At 38.2% G+C, this 25157-nt stretch overlaps 1 protein-coding gene across 2 annotated transcripts in view; it reads left to right on the top strand.

The window, feature by feature from the left end:
- The first annotated feature begins 532 nt into the window (after positions 1–532).
- Positions 533–25157, top strand: part of LOC127623206 (probable ATP-dependent RNA helicase ddx6) — a 30750-nt gene continuing 6125 nt past the window's right edge. For both annotated transcript variants that reach the window (XM_052097535.1, XM_052097534.1), the window contains exons 1-13: positions 533–652; positions 11705–12267; positions 12348–12411; positions 12557–12661; positions 17853–17982; positions 18181–18327; positions 18432–18526; positions 18662–18784; positions 19770–19898; positions 20027–20143; positions 20354–20417; positions 22331–22432; positions 22610–22794. In XM_052097535.1, coding sequence (XP_051953495.1) covers positions 12065–12267; positions 12348–12411; positions 12557–12661; positions 17853–17982; positions 18181–18327; positions 18432–18526; positions 18662–18784; positions 19770–19898; positions 20027–20143; positions 20354–20417; positions 22331–22432; positions 22610–22785 — 1455 coding nt within the window. In that variant the 5' untranslated portion in view covers positions 533–652; positions 11705–12064 and the 3' untranslated portion in view covers positions 22786–22794. The remainder of the gene's footprint in view (positions 653–11704; positions 12268–12347; positions 12412–12556; positions 12662–17852; positions 17983–18180; positions 18328–18431; positions 18527–18661; positions 18785–19769; positions 19899–20026; positions 20144–20353; positions 20418–22330; positions 22433–22609; positions 22795–25157) is intronic.

Genomic DNA, 25157 nt, shown 5'->3' with positions numbered 1-25157 from the left:
CAGCGTGTGCAGGTCGTTATATGCTCCTAGGTAAGGGGGTGGGTTCTTACTGAGCATAGGTCACATGCTTTTGTCTGTCTAGCCAGACTTGGTGCAATTGGATGCTTCTGCAGAGGTCAGGTACAGATGCCCTTCCCCATTGGATCTCTCCACTCAATGTTTCAGAGAACCGGGGTTACGTGAGTAACCGTATTGTTTGCATTTTCTGCAATGAGAGCTAACACAAAAACAGACTTGCGGTAAGAATGCATGTAAGAATATATATATATATATATATATATATATATATATATATATATATATATATATATATATATATATATGTAAAATAAAAAATAATTAATAATAAATGTAATAAATGTAAAATAAAAAAAAATTATATATATATATATATATATATATTTTTTATTATTTTACATTTATTTAAACACATTTAAGGCATTACAATAATTTTAAATCTAATAAATAAAGCCAGGTATTGATGGTGTTTTTGTGGATTAGACAGGACTCTCATGTGACTGATTCTGGGAGGGTTTAAAGGTGACTGGGAGCCATCTTACGCACTCGCTTTACACCCCCCCAAATATGCCACAACTCTACACCTAAAACTCACATAGACAAACACACAGAGAGATATACTCAGCCACAGCCGGTGAGTAGCCTACCTATAAAGTCAACGATATGTATTACGTATTGTTTAGTGACATTTTACCTTGGTTTTTAGGTGCTTTGTGGCGGTGTTTACATATTCGTGTCTGCTGTCGCTCTGTCTTGGTCCAGTTGCAACATTTACGTTGTGGTTTTAAACAGCGAGAAATGTTATTTGACTGTTCATAATAATAATGTTAATTGTTTTGAGCGTAATTGCGAATCTTTGCTAGATGTAATGCGCTTGCGGCCTGTGTGTGGACTCGCGAGGACGGACACGAGCTAACCAGCTCGAGCACTGACAGGATTTTTTTCTGATATGTTTAACGATTTAATTGTCAAAGAAAAAAAACCCTTGAAAGGTGTTAATCTGTTTATTTATAATTTAGTTATGTATCTTTTAAATGTGACGAATATTAAGCCGTATGCTTTAGCTGCGTTGCTAGCGTCTGCTAGGTATACCAGCGAAATTCACGAGTGGAAACAAGACGTTAAAATGTATTATTTAATAATATTATCAGTATTGAAAGACTAAAATTGGGTTTCTGTGGTTTGAAAGCGAGTTCTTTGAACGGCAGACCTTCTGTTAACTGTAGCTACATTTAATCTGCTCTGCCTTTTAAACGTAACATGATTTCACAGCTGTTTAGTCTAAGAGCTGCTGCACCTGTTTCACAGCAACACAATCAAACTTATTTTATTAAAGCAATTCTTTAAGAAATACTTGAATAAGTGCGGGTAAATTGTTACTGGCCGTTCTGCTTAGCAATAAAGCCTGTCGTGTTGACATTGTGCAAGCTTCTGCTATCATTAGTTTAGACGTGACAATTAATAGAGACTTTAAAATTTGTCTTAATCCATGTATTCCTCTTAAATGGGACTGTTTGGGACGGCTTTATTATCTTTATTTGAAATGCTTTGCAGGGTGAGGTTTTTTTATTTTATTTTTGCTGCTCAAACAGCCTTGTCACCTCTGCCAGAGCAAGGCTTTTTCTCAGTGTGTTTTAAAAGTTTATTTCACTGGCGGTAAATACTGCTAATCTAATTTTTCTCCTCTTACTTACTATTCAACTTTACTTTAGTTGTGAAATAATAGGGGTTTCTCAATGGCCTTTATCTAAATATAGGATACAGAGCAAGATAATGCATATGTATGTTGTATTACAACTCAATGACACCAAAATTGCTGAAATGAACACATTTTACAATAACTACTCGTATTACTAAACAAATCCGACATCTGAAATTCTGTCCATTGACAAAGCTGTCAGTTGGTTTTTGCATTTTACACAAGGGGGAACTAACAATTAATTGGCCGAACAAACAAACGGGATACAAACTCATGAGGGGCGAATCACTGGTACAGGAATTTATTTATTTATTTTTTTTTTAAAGAATAAGCTAAAAGCACCTATTCCAGCAATTTTAGTGATTCAAGTTTACAATTTTGCAGAATTAGCTGCAAAATAAAGTGTGTTTTGGTGAGGCTTGTTTGTGTTTCACAAATTTGTTGAATTTTAAAAAGAGTTTCAATAATGTCCTTACCTTCTCCTTCATTAACTTGCATGGCTACAAATCTACTGACTTCAGTAGAAGGATTATAAACACAAAGTAGATCTACAGTATAATTTTCCAACAGTAGCCTATTTAAACTTTTGATCATGGCTTTTATCAGGAAAGACTTGTATAAGGAATAATCATTGAGTTTCAATGGTGTTCTTTCGTCATTGTAAAGCGCATTTCACATAAGTTTAGTTGAGACGTCAAGCACCGCATCGCCCTCCACATGACGTGCATGTACATCTATGATCAAATTAAAATATAATTTATAAATTATTATAATTATTTTTGGTAAAAAGATGCACAACAGATCTTTACAGTAATGAAAACATTAAATGAAACATTTTGATTACCTGAGGCTGCCATGGCTGAATTGCAACATGCTGATATTTAGTACTGGTATTCAGCTTTTGTGATATTGATTAGATATAATAATATAACCATTTTATATTATTGTAATTGAGTAATCGCTACTACTTTGAATATTTCACTTTTATACAGTAGTAATAGTAGTTTTATACAGTTTTCTGTTGTAATGTCTTCAATTTCAAGCATCCAGTTAAAGTTCTCATTTCAGCATGACTTTTATTTTGAAATACCTTTTGAAGTTCAAAAGTGAACTGCAGCCAGCTACCTGTTGCTCGTGCTCGCTCTTGTGCACACTCCATAGGGACGTGAGTGAGTGAGCATCGACCAAAGCAATGACGTAACGTACAAAGAGACAATTTGATTCACTGGCATCATACTGACAGATGAGGTAGCATAATTAAAATTACAGTTATGATTGTTTTATTACAAACTTTGAGACTGCATATTATATTTGACTCTCCAGTGCTAGAACAGGGCTAAAACAAAGTGTGGATATAGGTCTGGCTATGCAAGACCGTTCCAAGTAAGCACTATTCTGTGCATGATACAGAGTCTATCATATGAATGCAGTCAATGTCACATTAGCTAGCTAGCCAGCTTTATCAATGGCTGTTAGCTAAATTTGGTGGATGATGACTGTAGCTGTTTATAAAATAGACTACATTATAAATGTTGAGACAATTCAGTATTCCATCACAACAGAGATTGATATATTGTTTTATAATAATAGAATGTGTATTTTCTTTATAACCAAGTTATGTTACACTAATGAATGGGTCTTTTTGCATTATCTTGAACTTTGTCTATCACTAATTTCAAGTGTCATTGTAGTTTAGCTAAAATTACATGGATCAGTCCTTATGGCACTATATTTCACATGCTTTGCAGTTTTGTAAGTTTACCTGTCCAATAAGAAGAATGCCAATTCAGGGTCTGTTTTGATCCCCAAACCCGAATTGAGTTCCCTCCAGGAAACCAATGCCTTGCTGATGTTCACTCTAGTTTTCGCTCAACCACGATCACGTTCCTCCTTGGCCAGTAACCTATTGTTCTCTTTCATCATCTCGTGTTAATCTCGTGGGCTTTTTTTTTTTTTTTTTTTTAGGCTTACTGAGTTTGTGTAGGAGTTGGTGTTGTGTTGGGAGTTGGCCGTTTGCTGGGTTCCATCTCTAAGGTAAAATTACCTAGTGTTGCAGACTGTTTGTTGTCACTGAATAGCAGAAGAGAAGCACTGAGGCAAGGTTCTCGGGAGCGTGCATAAATGTCACATCCTTTGGATTTTCCCGGCAAAAGTGGCCCGCCCCCTTCGCATGAATATCAGTCTACAACCTTTAATAGGCAACCTAGGAAGTCCGGGAAAGGCTCATGTTTTAAGTTGCGTTACAAGCCGTTAACACATTGGCAAAAAAGGGCGAATATTACATGGAAAATCTTTACATATTGCGCATTTCAGTAAATGACATCCTTTTGCTGTTTAATGATCACACTTGGCCATATTGAGACTTCTATTGAAATAGATTTTATTTAATCTCAAATCTCTCACATTATATTTTGCTAATGGCAGCATACTTTAATATATTACTGAAATTAACAAGATGATATCGTACAGTTTAAAATTTGTTTTTATTTCATTTGTGCTGGTATACTGCACAAACATATTTAAGGCTGTCAATTTTCAGCCTTTTCATAAATGATTGTTGTGGAAATTAACAATAAATTAATCAAATAATTGTTAGTATTAACCACAAAACATACTTTCTAGGACTCCAATTAATGTGTGTGTGTGTGTGTGTGTGTGTGTATTCAGTGGGTCAAAAAAGTATTTAGTCAGCCACCAATTGTGTATGTTCTCCCACTTAAAAAAAAATGAGAGGCCTGTAATTTTCATCATAGGTACACTTCAACTATGAGAGACAAAATGAGGAAAGAAAATCACATGGTAGGATTTTTAATGAATTTATTTGCAAATTATGGGGGAAAGTAGGTATTTCTTCACCTACAAAAGTTTATCTCAATACTTTGTTATACCCTTTGTTGGCAATGACAGAGGTCAAACGTTTTCTGTATGTCTTCACAAGGTTTTCACACACTGTTGCTGGTATTTTGGCCCATTCCTCCATGCAGATCTCATCTAGAGCAGTGATGTTTTGGGGCTGTCGCTGGGCAAAATGGACTTTCAACTTCCTCCAAAGATTTTCTATGGGGTTGAGACCTGGAGATTGGCTAGGCCACTCCAGGACCTTGAAATGCTTCTTACGAAGCCACTCCTTCGTTGCCCATACGGTGTGTTTGGGATCATTGTCATGCTGAAAGACCCAGCCACGTTTCGTCTTCAATGCACTTGCTGATGGAAGAAGGTTTTCACTCAAAATCTCACGATACATGGCCATGTAAGCCCGTTTATCGGTCCAATGACGGTCTCCAATAATACGGGTGAAGGTCTCTGCGTGTTACTGTCTTTCTTGTTACGCAACACAACAATATTAAATGAAATACATTTTCTCTTATGTATTACCTCGTTATTTCATGTTTGATTATTCTTTTAACTCCTTTAACTATATTTTACCCGTTTAGATTAAGAAACTATGTCGCTTTGAGGTCCTCGCATGTTTTTCTCTACACCGCGGGTCTCACGATCACAAGCGGCCAGTATTGGATCATCAAACAGAGGTAATTGCTATATACCTGAGATCGGTCACGTTCAAGTTCACACAATCAAAGATACTTCAGTATAGCCCCATGGAATTGCATACACTTGAATGTAACTTAACGTTTTCTTCAGTAGAGGTCACGGCCACACAGATGTAAGTTGACCAACATAACTTCTCTTGTAATGGCTTTGGATTGGCCATGCGTGGTTTCCCACGTACAGTTATCTGGAGAAACATCAAATTAAAACAGAGGTAAGACACACCCGAATTTAGATTGGTCAAGCAGCGTTTGCTGTTCTAAACGGAAATTCCCTTTTTGTCCTTGCAAACCAGGTACACTTGAATCAATGCCAAATATTAGTCGTCAATAATCTGACGCAGACTTGCGGGAACATACGTATCGTTCAATCTGTTTGGGAAAAGCAATTTCAGAGTCAGTCAGAATAAATCAAATGTTTACAATTTATTGACCAGGTAAATGGAACAATAATTCAAAATCCAATTCATAGAGTGAAATCATCAATCAAGTATAATAACAGCCATTCAGAAATTGAGGAATTTATAGACACATTTACCTGGCAACAAGAACTACACACAGCGATCGTGTGGGAAATCTCACTACAGACTCCATGAGCAATGTGTTACATCTCCTTAAATACCCAGATAATTAAATGTATATTAATTTTAAAATATATTAAAATTACCAAATGGTGGTGTCTGCCATTATAATTAGATTTTGGTCCCCTGTTGAGGGGGTTCTTGTAGATTTACATACAGGAGGTATGGAGGATCTGGGGGAGGGCACACCTTTAAGGGGCACACCACAGTTCTCATATTTTATAATTTATTTTTGCTTTTCATTATGGCTGGGAGGATGAGACCAGTTTACCAGGCGCACTGAGAGACTTTAAATGATACCAAACATGTTATAGTTACTTTTTTGTACACACTTCACATTGCATAGGTTTTTAGTGAGCTTTAAGTGAGGAGGAGGAGTGAGATGAAGAGACTTTAGAAGGGAGGTGTTAGCTACACAGTTTGTTGCATCTCGGATGTTGCTGTTACATCTGCGAGAGAGAGTTCAGATATTCTCATGAGAGCCTTTTGTTTTCTCGGAGTAGCCCAGACTCACTGGCACCCGCCTTACAGACCCATTCGTTCTTTCCTTTACACGGATCAGTCGTCCTGGTCCCTTTGCAGAAAAACAGCCCCAAAGCATGATGTTTCCACCCCCACGCTTCACGGTAGGTATGGTGTTCTTTGGATGCAACTCGGCATTCTTTCTCCTCCAAACATGATGAGTGTCCTTCTGGTGTCCTTTGACAGCTCTTTGGTCTTGGCCATAGTGGAGTTTGGAGTGTGACTGTTTGAGGTTGTGGACAGGTGTCTTTTATACTGATAACAAGTTCAAACAGGTGCCATTAATACAGGTAACGAGTGGAGGACAGAGGAGGTCTGTGAGAGCCAGAAATCTTGCTTGTTTGTAGGTGACCAAATACTTATTCTCCCCCATAATTTGCAAATAAATTAATTAAAAATCCTACAATGTGATTTTCTGGAATTTTTTTCTTATGTTGTCTCTCATAGTTGAAGTGTACCAATGACAGGCCTCATCTTTTTAAGTGGGAGAACTTGCACAATTGGTGGCTGACTAAATACGTGTGTGTGTGTGTGTGTGTGTGTGTGTGTGTGTGTATTTTAATACACTTAAGAAATGTAAGTATTGGCATTTTAATCTTACAATATTCTTAGTTTTAGTGTATTTTAAACATTTAGACTTTTGTATGAATTTGAATAGTTACTGTTAATAAATTATTTTTAATAACTTGTAGAGAAGATGTATATGGGAGTTCATTAAAACTTTGCATCGTGGATCGTGAGATATTTTGGACCTTTTGGATAAATGTTTTTTACTTTATGTGAAATCATATATGTAAACGGTACATAATATACCGCTTAACATGCCGCATACAGTGCAAGCGGCAATGCGCCCTCTATCGGTGGATGACTGTATAGACGTCTTATCAACGTCTGTTACCATGTTTGCTGAACACATTTGTTTTTAAATTAATTGAAGATTGAATCAATAAGCTTAATTGATAAAATTATTAATGACAATTATCTATTAATCCTTAACATCAATATAAAAGGTAATGTTCAGACTCTTTACAGACTGCGTGTTCCAGTGCCGGAGCATCTTTCACCAAAACGCCCTGGTTATACGAATCCCTTGCAATTTACCCAAAATGTGTGTTTGCTCTGCATATTTATGCTCATTAGAAGATTGCATGGTTTCTCTCACATCACGTGTATTGAAATCAATTACAAGTCAAGTTTCCCCATGTTCTGCGCATAAGGGGCTCTATTTAAATGATGCGTGGAACTGCCTATGTAGAGCGTTCCAAATCGGTCTCTTATGAGGCTCCATTTCAGCTAAGATGCTGCCAGAATCGGCTGCATATGCAGGCAGGTGTCAGCAAGGCAGCTCACTAAGTTTTGGAATGGAGCGTATGACACTTCCGGCACTGCAGCCCTGTGTTTCACGACATATATTCCGGAGGGACAAATAAAATGACAACGTGAACAAATTGTCCATATTTTTAATTCAAGAATGTTATCTATTTACAGGCTTACTAATGCCACCAGTTCTGTTTTATTTTGCTAGGTATTCCAATACATTTCTTCTAATAATCCCAGATACAGACGAGTTTATTCATTTCTATGTCGTCTTCTGATATGTCCTTTTTTATTGCAATTATTTGTGGAATTAAAATGACAGCTGGCCAGTTTCAATAATCGTCTCAATACTTTCGATTTTGGGGATTCCGTAACGTGCAAAATTTGTGATATACACAATTAGTTGTCCCCATACCAAAATGTTAGTAGACTGTACAGATACCAGTTACATTTCATGGTTCTCTATAACAATATTGATTCCACAGCAAAAAATATGCTAATGTGCTATTGAATGCATGCCTTTTAGCCTTTTTAAAGTTACATTTCAATGTAAATAATAAATGACAAGAAATGTATGTTGATTTCAAATGTTTCTCAATTTAGTATGCATTAAGTGTTTTTAAGGGCCCTTCAGAAATCTGTTATATATATATATATATATTTTTTTTTAAATCCACTTCCTTTTTTAGAATTCCATGTTTTAAAGTTTAATGTCGTCATCAAAATGGTGTCTAATCAAATTAACTTTAGCAAGTGAAAATGGAAACATTTTCAAAATTAAATTTGAACTTTTATTCAGTACAACAGAACTCTTGCTTGTGATGTATTGCTTATTTTTGTATTTATCATAATTCTTTTTATTGTTACTATGGTGACTATTACATTTTACTAAATGGTTGTAATGTTTTTCTTTTTCAATTTCTGATGTCTAGCTTTTATTGTAAATCATGCTTTTATTTTGACTCGTGTATTTGATGGAAATTTCACTTGTCTGGATAAACGGTTTGCTACATGGCCTAGTGTGATTGTTAAAGCTCAAATGGTGTGTTTTTGTTTTTTTAATTCTATAAATATTTAGTCATGTAATGCATGTTTCACAGTGGATTAGTGCTCTGCTTTGTCATCTCCCATACAATGTGAAAGATTCTCAATGTCTGAAGTTTCCAGTGTATGAGCGGTCGGCTTTATACATTCATTTGAAGCATGCAGCTCATGCATACTAAGATTGCTGCCTTTTGCAGTGTAATAATCAGAATCAGCTTTATTGCCAAGTATGCTTACACATACAAGGAATTTGTCTAGGTGACAGGAGCTTCCAGTCAACAACAATACAAACAATACCAAAAACAGCAGCAAGACATAGGTAATTAAAAACAAAAAAGAACACAAAATAATTATACATATACGTACATACACACACGTAGTGCAAATCTAATACAATCTGTTATGTAAAGAACAAAACCTGTATATTATGTACAGAGCAATGTAAGTAATGGCAGAAGTGGATATGTTGGATAATATAAATTAAAATTAAACTGCGTATTGCACATAATTATTGCTCAATGGGGCAATTTAATTGTTCATTAGATGGATGGCCTGAGGGAAAAAACTGTTCCTGTGTCTGACGGTTCTGGTGTTCAGAGCTCTGAAGCGCCGGCCAGAAGGCAACAGTTCAAAAAGGTAGTGGGCAGGGTGAGTGATGTCCAGAGTGATTTTACCAGCCCTTTTCCTCACTCTGGAAGTATATAGTTCTTGAAGGGGGGGCAGGGGGCAACCAATAATCCTCTCAGCAGACCGAACTGTCCTTTGTAGTCTTCTGATGTCTGATTGCGTTGCTGCACCAAACCAGACAGTTATTGAAGTGCAGAGGACAGACTCAATGACTGCTGAGTAGAACTGTTTCAGCAGCACTGGTGGCAGGTTGAACTTCCTCAGCTGGCGAAGGAAGTACAACCTCTGCTGGGCCTTTTTCACAATGGAGTCGATGTGTATCTCCCACTTCAGGTCCTGTGAGATGGTAGTGCCCAGGAACCTGAATGACTCCACTGCTGCCACAGTGCTGTTTAGAATGGTGAGGGGGGACAATGTTGGGGTGTTCCTCCTAAAGTCCACAATCATCTCCACTGTTTTGAGCGTGTTCAGCTCCAGGTTGTTTTGACTGCACCAGAAAGCCAGCCGTTCAACCTCCTTTCTATATGCAGACTCATCATCATCTCGGATGAGGCCGATGACAGTGGTGTCGTCTGCAAACTTCAGGAGCCTGACAGAGGGGTCCTTGGTGGTGCAGTCATTGGTGTACAGGGAGAAGAGAAGTGGGGAGCGCACACATCCCTGGGGGGCACCAGTGCTGATGTGCAGGTGGTGGAAGTGAATTTTCCCTGCCTCACAAGCTGCTGCCTGTCCGTCAGAAAGCTGGTAATCCACTGACAGGTAGAGGTGGGAACAGGGAGTTGGTTTAACTTAGTCCGGAGTATATCTGGTATGATTGTGTTGAAAGCCGAGCTGAAGTCCACAAAAAGGATCCTTACGTATGTCCCCGGTCTGTCCAGATGTTGCAGGTTATGATGCAAACCCATGTTGACTGCATCATCCACAGACCTGTTTGCTCGATAAGCAAATTGAAGGGGATGTAGAAAGGGTCCAGTGATGTCCTTCAGGTGGGCCAACACCAGTCTCTCAAATGACTTCATGACCACAGATGTCAGGGCGACAGGTCTGTAGTCATTAAGTCCTGTGATTTTAGGTTTCTTAGGGACTGGTATAATAACTGTGCGTTTGAAGCAGCATGGGACTTCACACTGCTCCAGTGATCTATTGAAGATCTGAGTGAAGATGGGGGCCAGTTGGTTAGCACAGGAACGAAGGCAAGCTGGTGAGATGCCATCTGGTCCTGGAGCCTTCCTTGTCCTTTGCTTCCGAAAGACACGGCACACATCGTCCTCACAGATCTTGAGTGCAGGTAGTGTAGCAGGAGGGGGGAGGAGGGGGGTTGCAGGAGGTGTGAATTGAAGGTCCGAGTGCATGTGGGGTGTGAAATCGGGCCTTTCAAATCTGCAGTAAAACACATTCAGGTCGTCAGCCAGTCGTTGGTCCGCCACAGGGTTGGGGGTAGGAGTCCTGTAATTAGTAAGTTGTTTCAGGCCACTCCACACTGATGCAGGGTCGTTAGCTGACAACTTAATAGTCACACTAGGCAAGTGTCACACTAGGCAAGTGTCACACTTAATGGTAAAAGGAGTAAGAGTGCACACTCCTAAGCGTGAGCATTTGGAAGCAGCCGTGTGTCAGTCTGACAGTTGTATCGAATGAAGTCTGTGCTCAGAACTGCCAGTATTGTAGAAACACTGGTATCGTGAATTATTTTAAATTTTTTTTTTTTTCTATCTCGATTTGGTACTGAAGGGACTGGCGCTTTTGACATTACTATACACAAAACTCTATTGAAACGTCCCAATGGCAGATGTCTTTTGCGTTGAACCTAAACATATGCAATTTCTCTTAATTAAGGTTGATGTCATCATGCACACTATTTTATCCTTAAAATGCCAGTTGAATGGAAACTAGCAGCAAACTCCAACTTAAAGTTTTTTGCACATTTACACTTTGCTGATAACAGAACATTGCAAAAAGTGGACGGTAACTTGACATTTATTTTTAAGATTCTCTTTCTCCATAATATGCCCATAATTAGATCATCCAACTGCAATTCCCAAGCTGATTAACTCACTCCCACACAACCTACCATAATTTTATTCTATTACCAGTAGCTCTTTTAAAAAGTAGGTTATCCCACAGCACACCTGTTTACTAGGGCTTTTCCTCAAGCATTTAATTTGAACCCTTCCCTCCTTTTTGGATTTTATTTTGTTTTTGGTCACTTAATATTTTTCTTGGACAATTTTATTATTTCTCCATTCATCTGAATGTGAGTGATTATGTACGCATGTCATCTGCAAAGCACTTTATAAACACAACTTGGAAAGCATCTTAAAAAAAACAGTTTTTCCTCTCACACACAGGTGGAAAACCTTTGAAATCGCTGATGTTGATTTATAGATGATAAAGGAATGGACAAAAGATTTGAAGAGACTTACTCTGGCTTTCTGGCCCCTGGTCTGTGAAACCTTTGCAGAGGAGGGATTCATTAATTTGTGGAAGGATAAATGAAGCTAATCTTCCCGCTTATAATATCTGTGACCTGTTGCTTGAGTGACATTCATATTAAGATGCTCCACAAGATACTTTTTTTGTGCTTTGGACACTGAGAAAGCTGTGGGGAGGACGACTTGCAAATTGTTTTGCAAGCGCATCAGGATAAAGTATTATCACATCTATTGGCATTGTCACTCACTGTTTGGCAGAGAGAGAATATTTAAGTCATGAGTACAGCCAGAGTGGAGAATCCAGTTATTCTGGGACTGTCAAATCAGAATGGTCAAATGCGAGGCTTGGTGAAGCCAGCAGGGGGGCCTGGAGGTGGTGGAGGGGGTTCCCAAACAACACAGCCTGCCCAGGTCAAGGCCTCCAGCACAGTCAACAATGGTAACTCCCAGCTTGCACCCACCGCTAACACCATCATCAAGTAAGTCCTTGCAGTGTCAATGCACATATACGTAAGTGGCAAGTTAATTTACATAACGTAGTGTATGTTTTCCCTGTTAGGGCTGGGGACGACTGGAAGAAGAACCTAAAGCTTCCTCCAAAGGATATGCGCATGAGAACCTCAGTAAGTCCATTTTTAATAGATATACTTGTTTCAGATATACAAAACATGATCCGATGATGGTTTATGAACCAGAATCCTTTTTTTTTTTTTTTTTTTAATGTGTTGTTGCAGTCTGGTACTCAAGCATTCATTGTGTCATTTACAGGATGTGACATCAACCAAGGGAAATGAGTTTGAAGATTACTGCCTGAAACGTGAGCTGCTTATGGGCATCTTTGAGATGGGCTGGGAGAAACCATCACCTATACAGGTAAGAGGCCGAAAAAATATTTCCACTAAGTTCATACCTCGTATGAGCACTGGTTGGACACTAGGTGGGTACTATAGGGTAATTTTCTTTAAAGGTGCCGTATGTAAGATTCAGAAACCCTTATTATTAATGACACCTGTGCCTGTTAAATGAACTACAGCCAGGTGCCTCTTGCTCTCGATCACACGTGCACACTCCATAGGGACACGAGCATCGACCAAAACAAAGAGACTGAATGTGATTCACCGGAATCATGCTGACAGATGAGGTAGCATAATTAAAATTACACAGTTATGACCATTTTACTAGAAACTTTGAGACTGCATATTATATTTGACTCTCCAGTGCTAGAACAGGGCTAAAACAAAGTGTGGATATAGGTCTGGCTATGCGAGACCGTTCCAAGTAAGCACTATTCTGTGCATGATACAGAGTCTATCATATGAATGCAGTCAATGTCACATTAGCTAGCTAGCCAGCTTTATCAATGGCTGTTAGCTAAATTTGGTGGATGATGACTGTAGCTGTTTATAAAATAGACTACATTATAAATGTTGAGACAATTCAGTATTCCATCACAACAGAGATTGATATATTGTTTTATAATAATAGAATGTGTATTTTCTTTATAACCAAGTTATGTTACACTAATGAATGGGTCTTTTTGCATTATCTTGAACATTGTCTATCATTAATTTCATGTGTCATTGAAGTTTACCTTGCTGAATAATTACAGATTAACACTGACATTTAGCATAAAGAGAAGATCGTTTAAATTATTTTAAAGTTACAAAGCAATGTACCTTGCAGTTCGTCAGCATTAGCAGGCAAGATCAAGTTATCTAGAATTACACCGATAAATCCTTATGGCACTATATTTTACATGCTTTGCAGTTATGTAAGCTTACCTGTCCAATTAGAAGAACACCAATTGAGGGTCGTTTTGATCCTCAAAACTGAACAAAGGTCCCTCGAGGAATCAAATGCCCTGCTGACGTTCACTAGTTTTCACTGGACCACGATTACGTTCCTGCTTCACCAGATGGAATTCAGTAGATAAATGTTTTTTTTTTAGGCTTACTGAGTTTGTGTAGGAGTCCGTGTTGTGCTGGGATCCGGATGTTACCTAGTGTTTCAGTTTGTTGATTCTGTTGAATAGCAGAAGCAGCACTGAGGCAAGGCTCTTGGGAGTGTGCATAAACATCACATCCTTTGGATTTCCCCGGCAAAAGTGGCCCGCCATGAAAATCGGTCTACAACCTTTAATAGGCAACCTAGGAAGTCCGGGAATGGCTAATTTTTTTTAAGTTGCTTTAAAAGCTATTCACACATTGGCCAAAAAGGCGCATATTACATGAAAGATGTTACTTATTGCACCTTTTAAGCAGGGTTAGGGTGAAACCTACACAATAAAGCAAGATTCCTTGATTTCAGAGTTTGAACTTTTATTTTGTATTTATTTGAATTAAAAATTCAAATGAAACTGGTAAAAAAATTGTTGCAATTAATATGTGGTGTTCAAAAATACATGTGTGAATAAATTAGTTTTGTTCACTCTTTCATGACATGGGGATATCTTATCTATCTTCTCTACAAAACAAATTTGAAGGTGAGTAATTAGTTGACGTCATGTATAACAAATAAATATAATTTAAATTAATTATAGAAGTTGAAATCCTTTAGCAAAATCATTGCTTTTCATCATCATTCATGTCGACACGCCCCTTCCAATGTCCCAACTCGGAAACTCTATCATCTAGAATTCTAAGTTTGCCACTCGTTAATGCGACTTTGCAGGGTCATTCATGTGCACGGAACTCGTAATTACGATATTTCTGACTCCAGCTGAAGGGCACTTGTTGAAAGTTTCCACACGAGTTTCCAAGTTGGAATTCCATTGCTCTTTTCCTAGAAGGACGTTGGAAAATCCGACTTTCTGAGATTAATGGAATGCAGCATAAGATGAGGTGAGGATGTGATGGTCGATTCTACTTGTTGCAAACAACAATAATTGCTGGCTACTGTTAATTTCCATTTAAAATATTATGGTAGCTATGATACTTCTCGCCAGCCAATGCAATGTGTTTCAACAGTGAGGAAATCAAAACTAGTCAACAGCCAGCTATTGATCTAGTCTAACTGTTGTTGGCGAGTTCACTAGGTATCGTTAGCTAGATCGTTATCTAGCAAGCTATAATGAACCTCATTAAGATTTGCCTTCAGTTAATATGAAGGAATAAAAGAGCACGGGCAAGGGGAAAATGGTGTTGGCACTAGCACTGGACATTAGCTCTAGCTAGTCAGTCTTGCTAGCTGATCGGTTGTTGGTGTTAGCAACTGCTTGTGTATCTAGTAGCTAGTCAATTGTGTAAAGCATTACTCATTGCTAGATAGCAATAAAAGTACCCATTGTTTTAAACGTTATTCACTTAATAGGGTTCACCACAAGTAAAGGCAGGCTGCAGTGTAACCTGGCCAGAAATAATAAGAAATGGCTGCTATTTGGTATTTTGCACTGAAGTTGAAATTAATTTTCTAAGCAGTTGTACACCAAAATGTTCTTTTGTGTTCAGAATAGGTCCAGATAGATTTCAGCCTAATAATGATACTTCATTGAATGGCCAATTTTAATGTATTTCAAATCTATTTTGTGTATTTTCAAGATACAAAATACTTTTATTTTGATAAATTGTCCACACAGATTGAAATGTATCAGAATATCAAATACTGAGGTATTTAGAATTTTTATTTAAAATACATTTTCTTGTAATTGTGCCCATCACTGGCTGTTTTGTTTTAAACCAGTTTCATCATAGAGACATAAGAGTTTTGCAACAGACAATTCTGTATCGCATTCAAACAAGTTTCGTGATCCCCGCTGCGCATCTCACTAGTTCATGGGCGCGTTTAAAAAAAAAAATAAAGTCTGTGCAGTTGAGACCAGTCCGCAAATTACCGCACCTACTCTGCGCTCGTGCTGCTATGATTAAGGCGTGTTGATAACTGACCGGTGTAGCACTGTTTCATTCTGCTTTTGAAGAGAGCAAAATGCTCTCTGAAATGTACAGATGACAGGGGAAGGCTCATTAATATTCACAATGATGGCGCTAACTGATTTAGTGAAACGTTGTGATCCCCTGTCTCTTGAAATGAAGTGAGTTTGACACAGGGGAGGGGGGTGGTGTGATTGGGCCCCTTTTGCAGTGTAGAAAGTACACAGCTGACTGGGGCTGGCAACCATTGTTGCATCAAGAATGTTAAATTAACCATGTGAAATCCCAACAGTGGCACCTCATTCAGCAGTGGCACAGCGCCACAGCAAAATGCATATAGGGGAAACACTGGTGTGATTATGAGCCCACTTCATCTGTGTTGCTGACACTGAGTGACAAGCAGCGCATAAGTGACAGTGTGCCCTCTAGTGGCGGATGACTGTATAGACCATCTTTTCTCTCTGCTGACAGAATTACTGAGCACATTTATGTTGAAATTGATGATTGATATGCTTAATCGATCAAATTATTAATGACAAATTATCATTGATTATTCATTAACATCTTGTCTAAAACGTCAAGCTCCTAAAAGTCTTTTCGTAAAATGAATGGCTTTATTCATTATAAATCTTGACATCCTATTGGAACACCGTGTAGGCTTCGAGATGGTGATGCTTTGCTGCGTACGGTCAAACTGACATTTTACATCAGTCGCTTTTTACATTTTCTAGTGTTTACCTTCAACATTTTGTCAACTGTGGTGCATTCTAAAAGTTACCAAAAAACTGCAAATCCATTTTAACTTGTGTCTGAACAGCTGTTCAAAACACCCAGGTGTGTGTGTGTGTACAGCGATCTGCACATGTCAAGTGTGAGGAAGTGTGTTGAAGAGACACAAGGAGACTGCTGATGTCAAGATTTATGAATAAGGACTTAATTTGTATCTATTTCCCAACCAAAACGATCACAGTGGGGCCTGGGTAGCTCGGCGAGTATTGATGCTGACTACCACCCCAGGAGTCGTGAGTTTGAATCCAGCCAGGTCTCCTAAGCAACCAAATTGGCCCGGTTGCTAGGGAGGGTAGAGTAGCATTGGGTAACCTCCTTGTTCATGATTGGTGGTTCTCGCTCTCAATGGGGCATGTGGTAAATTGTATGTGGATTGTGGAGTCTCCACATGTGGAGTCTCTATGGTGTCATGCACGACGAGCCACATGATTAGATGAGTGGATTGACCGTCTCAGAAGCGGAGGCAACTGAGACTTGTCCTCCGCTACCCGTATTGAGGTGAGTAACTGCTCCACCACGAGTACCTATTAAGTAGTGGGAATTGGGCATTCCAAATTGAGAGGAGAAAAAAACTAATTTCACAAGACATGGATTACACCATTCAAGTCGTATAGATTGTTTTGATGCTGTCTTTTTTGCAGCTTGAAAGTTTTTGATGCCATTGACTGACATTGTATGGGGAAAAAACACTTCACACATCCTTCAAAATATCTTGTTACACAGACGAAAGTCATTTGAGTTCACTTTTAAAGTAATGGTCTGGGTTCAATGCAAGTTAAGCTCAATCGGCAACATGTATGGCATAATATTGATTGCCACAATTACTTTTTGACTTGCACCTCATTTTTTCAAGAAAAAAAAAAAGAAAATATCTGGGTTACAGTGAAGCACTTACAATGGAAGTGAATGGGGCCAATTTTTGAACTTTACAATACTCACTTTTTCAAAAGAATGGCCACAAAACAAACAAAATGTGTGTTAACATAATTAATGTAAGTGCTTTTATAAAATTATATGCTTCACATTTCTGCCTTTTTTTTAAATTGTCTTTTTAAACTCTCCTTGTTTGGAAACTGGAAAATCTAGACCCTCCAAAAATCATGCACTGATGAAACATGTTCTATAATGAAGTTTTTGCATTTGTTTCTTCAGCTGTACTACTACTATTGAATATTCATCTTCATCAATGGAAAAACAAGCTTGTTGCCAAAAATAAGCAGCTAAGCATTAAGGAATTGTTTTGAAATTAGCTTTTTAAACTAACACATTTAATTGATTATTTCTCTTTGAGAAACTGGCTTCAGACTCTTCAGACCTTCTTATCTGTCAGTGACCATTCAGTATCTCCTGTATAACAGTGTCTAATCTGGCCCATCTGCTCATTACTGTGTTCCCACTCATTCCTGCAGGAGGAGAGCATTCCCATTGCATTGTCTGGGAGGGACATTCTGGCCAGAGCCAAGAACGGCACAGGAAAAAGTGGCGCCTACCTTATTCCCTTACTTGAACGCATTGACTTGAAGAAAGACAGCATACAAGGTTAACTTAACTTGCTTGACCTGACTAATGGAGGGGTATTGGGTTGGGCGTCTTCAAGATGTTGTGAATCCTTGGGTTTCATAACAGACTGCAGCTGTGTTTATTTACCTTTTTTGTTTTTAGATTTTCATGAATGATTTCACTTGTTCTTTAAGTGGCTTCATGGGCTAAGCAACTGAACACTTGTGACTTTTGCAGCATTGGTCATTGTGCCCACTAGAGAACTGGCTCTGCAGGTGAGTCAGATCTCGATCCAGGTCAGCAAACACATGGGCGGGGTCAAGGTCATGGCAACTACAGGTGGAACCAACCTCCGTGATGACATCATGAGACTCGACGAAACAGGTGTGTGAACATAAATTGGGGGAAGGGGTTTTAATTATTTGAGCCGTTTTATTCTCTTCAAAAGCCCTGGATCTAATGGATTACATTTTCCCTGTTTTATGTAGTGCATGTTGTCATTGCCACTCCAGGAAGAATTTTAGACCTCATCAAAAAGGGGGTGGCCAAAGTCAGTCAAGTACAGATGATCGTGTTGGATGAGGTGTGTAAGATTGTGGTTTAATTTATCAAGTGAGGTTGCAGTTACTCTAAATACCTCAGAGCTTGTGGTATGGCAATTGTGTATATATGTAGTTTATCATGATTGTTTTTTTTCAATCCATTTGTTGCTATATAGGCAGATAAGCTCCTGTCACAGGACTTTGTACAGATGATGGAGGAAATTCTGAGCTATTTGGCCAAGCAAAGGCAAATTCTGCTGTACTCTGCCACCTTCCCTTTAAGTGTGCAGAAATTCATGGTAAGCCTGCTGATTCAGATAGTGAAGCGATTTTTAGTTTTTATAAATTGTTATGCAGAGTTAAGTGTGTGACGGTTGATTGAGTCATGCCTCAAACTCATTCCATACGTTGCTCTGTTGGATTGCTCAAATGGAGCAATGTTTTGGTAGCGCCACAAGGTTTACAATCAACATACAAATTACTTCTTAATAGTTGTCCCTGCATATTAAAGGGATAGTTCACCCAAAAATTATAATTCTCTTCTCATTAACTCTCAATGATAACCCTCATGCCATCCCAGATGTGTATAATTTTCTTTCCTCAGCAGAATACAATCATATTTTCAGAAAAATGTCTCTGAAAGTGAATGGTGATCAGACTTTTTTTTTTTTTTTTTTTTTTTTTTTTTTGGTAGCTCCAAAAATCACAAAGGAAACAAAAGTAATGCATATGTCAAATTTATGTCCTTTTTCTCTCTACATATCCACTTTAATTTCAGATGTGTAAATGAAACTAAATCTCCACTATCACACTTGAAAATCACATGTGGTGCAAAAAAGGACTTACATTTTTATCCGTTTTCTCACCCACACCTGTTATATCGCTTCTGAAGATATGGATTAACCCACTGGGGTGTATGGAGTACATGTTTCCTTTATCTGATTTTTGGAGCTACAAATGCCCGATCACCTTTCACTTGCATTGTGAGGGCCTTCAGAGCTGAGATTATCTTTTAAAAATGAACTTGTGTTCCGCAGAATACGCATCTGGGATGGCATGAGGGTGAGTAAATGAGAATTTTCATTTTTGGGTGAACGATCCCTTTAAGCTTCGACAAAAAGCATTTAACCATCGAAACCATTACACGCATCCCCTTTTAATTGCATCATTTAGCTTGAAAATGCAGAAAACCTACAATGTTCATTTTATGTCATTTTAACATCGGTTGTGTTCTCAGTGTTCAGAAAGGACCCCCAAATATTGTATTTGTGCCCTCAACCACAGAATTCCCATCTGCAGAAGCCCTATGAGATAAACCTGATGGAGGAGCTGACCCTGAAGGGGGTTACCCAGTATTATGCCTATGTGACTGAAAGGCAGAAAGTCCATTGCCTTAATACTCTCTTCTCCAGGGTAATAGCCTTTTTCATCATTTAACTGCTGCTATTCAAATCTGTAAATGTCTTCCCCACTGTAGACTACAGAATCTGTACAATCAGCCTCTTTAATGTTTTAGTTTTTTTTATTATTATTGTTTTTAGCTCCAGATCAATCAGTCTATAATCTTCTGCAATTCATCCCAGCGAGTGGAGCTCCTGGCCAAGAAGATCTCTCAGCTTGGATACTCCTGTTTCTACATTCATGCCAAGATGAGACAGGTGGGTGTGAAGTGTGTCTGCCGTGTTGGCTCACTGCCGTTGGCAAAATGTAGTAATGGAGCAAGTGTTTGATTTTCTCTAGCATGTTCAATTTAAATATAATTTCCATAAATTTGGTCTTGATTAATCCTTCATTTTAACATCCAGAATTTCAGCATTTTAGTTTTTGCATATTGTTGTTTTGCTAATGCATGTTTTCACTTTCTTTAGGAACACAGAAACCGTGTGTTCCATGATTTCAGAAACGGCTTATGTCGAAATCTTGTCTGCACTGGTAAGAGCAGTAATAAGTCTTTTTTTACTTCTGTATTACACGCAGCCTTCAGTAAATAAAGGCACAGTCTCTGACCTATATTTTATTGGATTGTGCTGGTTTTAAATGGATTTTAACTATATTTAAAAAATGTCAAACAGTCAATAATTGTAAAGGAAAATTGAAACTGAATTTGATTCCCCTAATCCTGTTTTGAGAAAAACGGCTGCAGAAATACCATTTTGCCCCTGAAAGGAATCTTTTACCCAAAATAAAAATTCTTATTTACTCACCCTCATGCCATCCCAGATGTGTATGACTTTCTTCTGCTTAACACAAATAAAAAGTTTTTTTGTGTATATACTCCGTTCAAGTGCATCCGGAAAATATTCACAGCGCTTCACTTTTTCCACATTTTGTTATGTTACAGCCTTATTCCAAAATGGATTAAATTCTACAAACAATACCCCATAATGACAACGTGAAAGAAGTTTGTTTGAAATATTTGCACATTTATTCAAAATAAAAAATGAAAACAATCACATGTACACAAGTATTCACAGCCTTTGCCATGACACTCAAATTTGAGCTCGGGTGCATCCTGTTTTCACTGGTCATCCTTGGGCCTGAATGTCAAGTGTCATGTCTAGAGGATACCTGGCACCGCTCATCACCTGGCCAATACCATCCCTACAGTGAAGCATGGTGGTGGCAGCATCGTGCTGTGGAGATGTTTTTCAGCAGCAGGAACTGGGAGACTTGTCAGGATCGAGGGAAAGATGAATGCAGCAATGTAAAGAGACATCCTTGATGAAAACTGGCTCCAGAGCGCTCTGGACCTCAGACTGGGGCGAAGGCTCATCTTCCAACAGAACAACTACTCTAAGCACACAGCCAAGATAACAAAGGAGTGGCTACGGGACAACTCTGTGAATGTCCTTGAGTGGCCCAGACTTGAACCCGATTGAACATCTCTGGAGAAAAAATGGCAGTGCACCGATGCTCCCTGCAAAGAGAGGTCCTGCAAAGAAGAATGGGAGAAACTGCCCAAAAATAGGTGTGCCAAGTTTGTAGCATCATTCTCAAAAAGACTTGAGGCTGTAATTGGTGCCAAAAGTGCTTCAACAAAGTATTGAGCAAAGGCTGTAAATACTTATGTACATGTGATTATTTATTTATTTATTTATTTTTTTGTAATAAATTTGCAAATATTTCAAACTTCACGTTGTCATTATGGGGTATTGTTTGTAGAATTTAGATTTATTAGATTGTACAATAGAATTATTGTTTATATGAATTGAAGAAGGCTGTAACATAACAAAATGTGGAAAAAGTGAAGCGTGGTGAATACTTTCCAGATGCACTGCATATACAATGCAAGTTAATGGTGACCAAGATTTTAAAGCTCCATTAAGGCAGCTTACAAGTAATCCATATTATTCCAGTGGTTTAATCAATGTCTTCTGTAGGGATCCAATTGGTTTTGGGTGCGAACAGACCAAAATACGCCCTTTTTTACCATTTGCATTCTCAAAGTACAATCATGATTTCAAGCTTTATTACACTTCCTAGTGCTTGACGCATGCATGGAAAAAAAGCTTGAAATCATGATCGCCGAGACTGCTGTCAAGATTTATATTGAAAAGATATTCTGATTTGTTTTTATCCCAAATCAATTGAATTCTAAATAAATGGATTAATCTACTGGAGTCTTATTGATTACTTTTATGCTGCTGCCTTTGTGCTTTTTGGAGTTCACTTGGTCACCATTCACTTGTATTGTATGGACAGCAGATCTGAGATATTCTTTTAAAAATATTTGTCTTCTGCAGAAGAAATTTGTAAACGTTCTTGTAAACATTACTCATTTGCTAAACCTTTACCTTCAATCACCATTTGTTTTGTACATGCTTGAAATGTTTCTCTTTGTGTAGATCTCTTCACAAGAGGAATTGATATACAAGCTGTGAATGTTGTGATCAACTTTGATTTTCCCAAACTTGGGGAGACGTACCTCCATCGCATTGGCAGATCTGGTGAGTTGGAAACTCTGTGACCTCAGCATCCTATCATGCACACACTTCCATGTAGTTTAGTTTCAGTCTCTGCCCTGCAATGAGAGGATGTTCAGATTTAGAAATGCCATGATTTGGCAAGCATGCTTTTAATAAGGCAGCAGTGTTCATGACATTTGCTTTCTCTTCTCCCCATAGGTCGATTCGGACACTTTGGTCTCGCCATTAACTTGATCACATATGATGACCGCTTTAACCTGAAAGGTATTGAAGAACAGCTGGGTACTGAGATCAAGCCCATTCCCAGCAGTATTGACAAGAGTCTATATGTGGCCGAGTACCACAGTGAGAGTGGGGAGGAGGTTAAACTGTGAGCAGAAGAGGTAAATACAGTCAGACTATGGCTTACAAGCTTCAGTGCATGAAACATTTCTTACACGTGTGTCTTTTTAAGGTCTGCTCTTTAACAGATGTTTCACAGAGTGCGTTTACATGCTTTATCTTAGTCCTATTATGTGCAAATTGTCAACATCTGTGGTCATGTAAACATCTTAAATGGTGCTCTCTTATTGGGGTAAGATCATAAGCTTTTTAAACAACCTGAGGCCTGTAGCAGGAAGCTGGTTTTGGTGGCTAGCCAGGTATGTTTCAGATTAGTTTGCATTAACCTTAGGTTTTGGGTACCATGAAGGTTGGTCAGCTTTTACCGGTGTTCATCACCATAGCAACTTGCGCTCCACGGCTAAGCTGCTCTGTTGCAGGTTTTGTTCTGGGTTACAGATCGCTAACAAATGCTGAAACGATCAGCTGTGAGTAGTGACATCTGACACAATGAAGTCACTCCCACATGTCGCTTGAAGAGCATTTTACAAAAAAAGTTTCTTAGAAAAGCCACTATCAACTCTGATCAATTATTTCAATATAGATGGAGTTTTATATTTTATTTAAATACGCAATTATTGTTTAACCTACTCTAGCCATAAAATATGTAACATCAATGAAAATAAACGTAATATAACAAGCTATTTGTTCGTGTTCTTGTTGTGGACGTATATGAATTCACTTATGCATTGAAATATCAGCTGTTTTATATATTTATATTTCGCATTCAAAAAAAATTTCCAGCAGTCCTCAAGGTCACGAAGCGTGAACTACCTTCCAAAAAAGTTGGGACAGTATGAAAAATGCAAATACAAACAAAAAGGAATGATTTGTTAATTATATTCACCCTTTGCTATATTGAAAGCACTACAACTACACATATGATGTTTAACATTGTGAATTTTTTTTTTTTTTTTAAATGTACAGTAATTTCAAATCAGAAGATTGCAACACGCTCCAAAAAAAGTTGAGACGTGCAATTTAAGACTAATAACAATTTGACTCATTTTAAAAAGGCGATGTGAAACAGGAGATGTTAAACAGGTGAGGCCATTGTGTCATATTGTATAAAGATCTTCCAAAAACAGCCTAGTCCTTCAAGAACAAGGATCATTTGAGACTTGTCAATTTGCCAACAGATTCTTCAGCAAATAATCCAGCACTTTGAGAACCATGTTCCCTAAAGACAAATTGGAAGGATTTGGGGCATTTCACCATCTACAGTGCACAATCTAGTTAAAAGATTCAAGGAATCCGGTCAATTCTCAGTGTGTAAAGGGCAAGATGAAAACCACTTCTGAATGCATGTGATCTCTGATCCCTCAGACGTCACTGTCTTAAAAAAACAGCATTCATCTCTAATGGATATCATGAACATGGGACTAACTTCAGTAAACCTTTGTTAGTCAACACCACTCGCTGCTGCATCCACAGATGCAAGTTAAGACTTCAGTATGCAAAGCAGAAGCCATACATCAACACTGTCCAGAAGCGCTGCCAAATAATCTGGTCTCCATCTCATCTTAGATGGAAAGTAGAACAGTGGAACTTTTTATTTATTTATTTATTTTTTGCCATTTGTGTTCTCCAGATCAAAGGAAAAGGACCATCCAAGTGGTTATTGGCGTCCGGTCTAATTGCATGGCTGTGTAAGCAGAGCGTGCAGGTTTTAGATTGCCCTGCCTGTAGTCTCCAGTTGAGAATGTGTGGTGCATTATGAAGCACAACATCCGGTAATGAAGACCCTGTACAATTGTGCAGCTAAAGACCTTCATAATGGATGAATGGTGGAAAATTCCACTTTCTAAACTTAAACTTGTGTCTTCAGTGCCCAAATGCTTAAGTGTTATTAGAAGAAATGTTTCACAGTGGTAAACATTCAACTGTCCCAACTTTTTTGGAGCATGTTGCAATTACTGATTTGAAATTACTGTGCATTTAAAAAATCGATCAATGAAATTCACGGAGTAAAACATCATATAATGTGTAGTTGTGGTGCATTAAATATAGCAAAGGGTGAATATAATTAACAAATCATTCCTTTTTGTTTGTATTTGCATTTTTCATACTGTCCCAACTTTCAGGATTGGGCTTGTAATCTAAAACTCTGGATCAAAGCCGGAGTTGACTGAGATTGAGCAGCATCATGGCACCAATTAAGCCTGATTTGTTTGGTTTCGTCAACTCTAAACAATACTTTAACCCGGAGTTTGTTCCACGAGCTTCATGGTAGAGGCCCCAGATCGGCACATGATGTTTTTTTTATTTTACCCATTACCCCAATTTTTATGCATGCATGAAAGCACCTTTTCAGGCGCTCTGCCTTATTCAGTGTGCGCATATGTTTAACCCTCTGGGGTCGACA

The sequence above is a fragment of the Xyrauchen texanus genome, chromosome 29, assembly GCF_025860055.1.
Source record: "Xyrauchen texanus isolate HMW12.3.18 chromosome 29, RBS_HiC_50CHRs, whole genome shotgun sequence".
Lineage (NCBI taxonomy): Eukaryota > Metazoa > Chordata > Actinopteri > Cypriniformes > Catostomidae > Xyrauchen > Xyrauchen texanus.
Note: the sequence above shows the minus strand (reverse complement) of the source record. Positions and strands in the feature narration are given on the sequence as shown.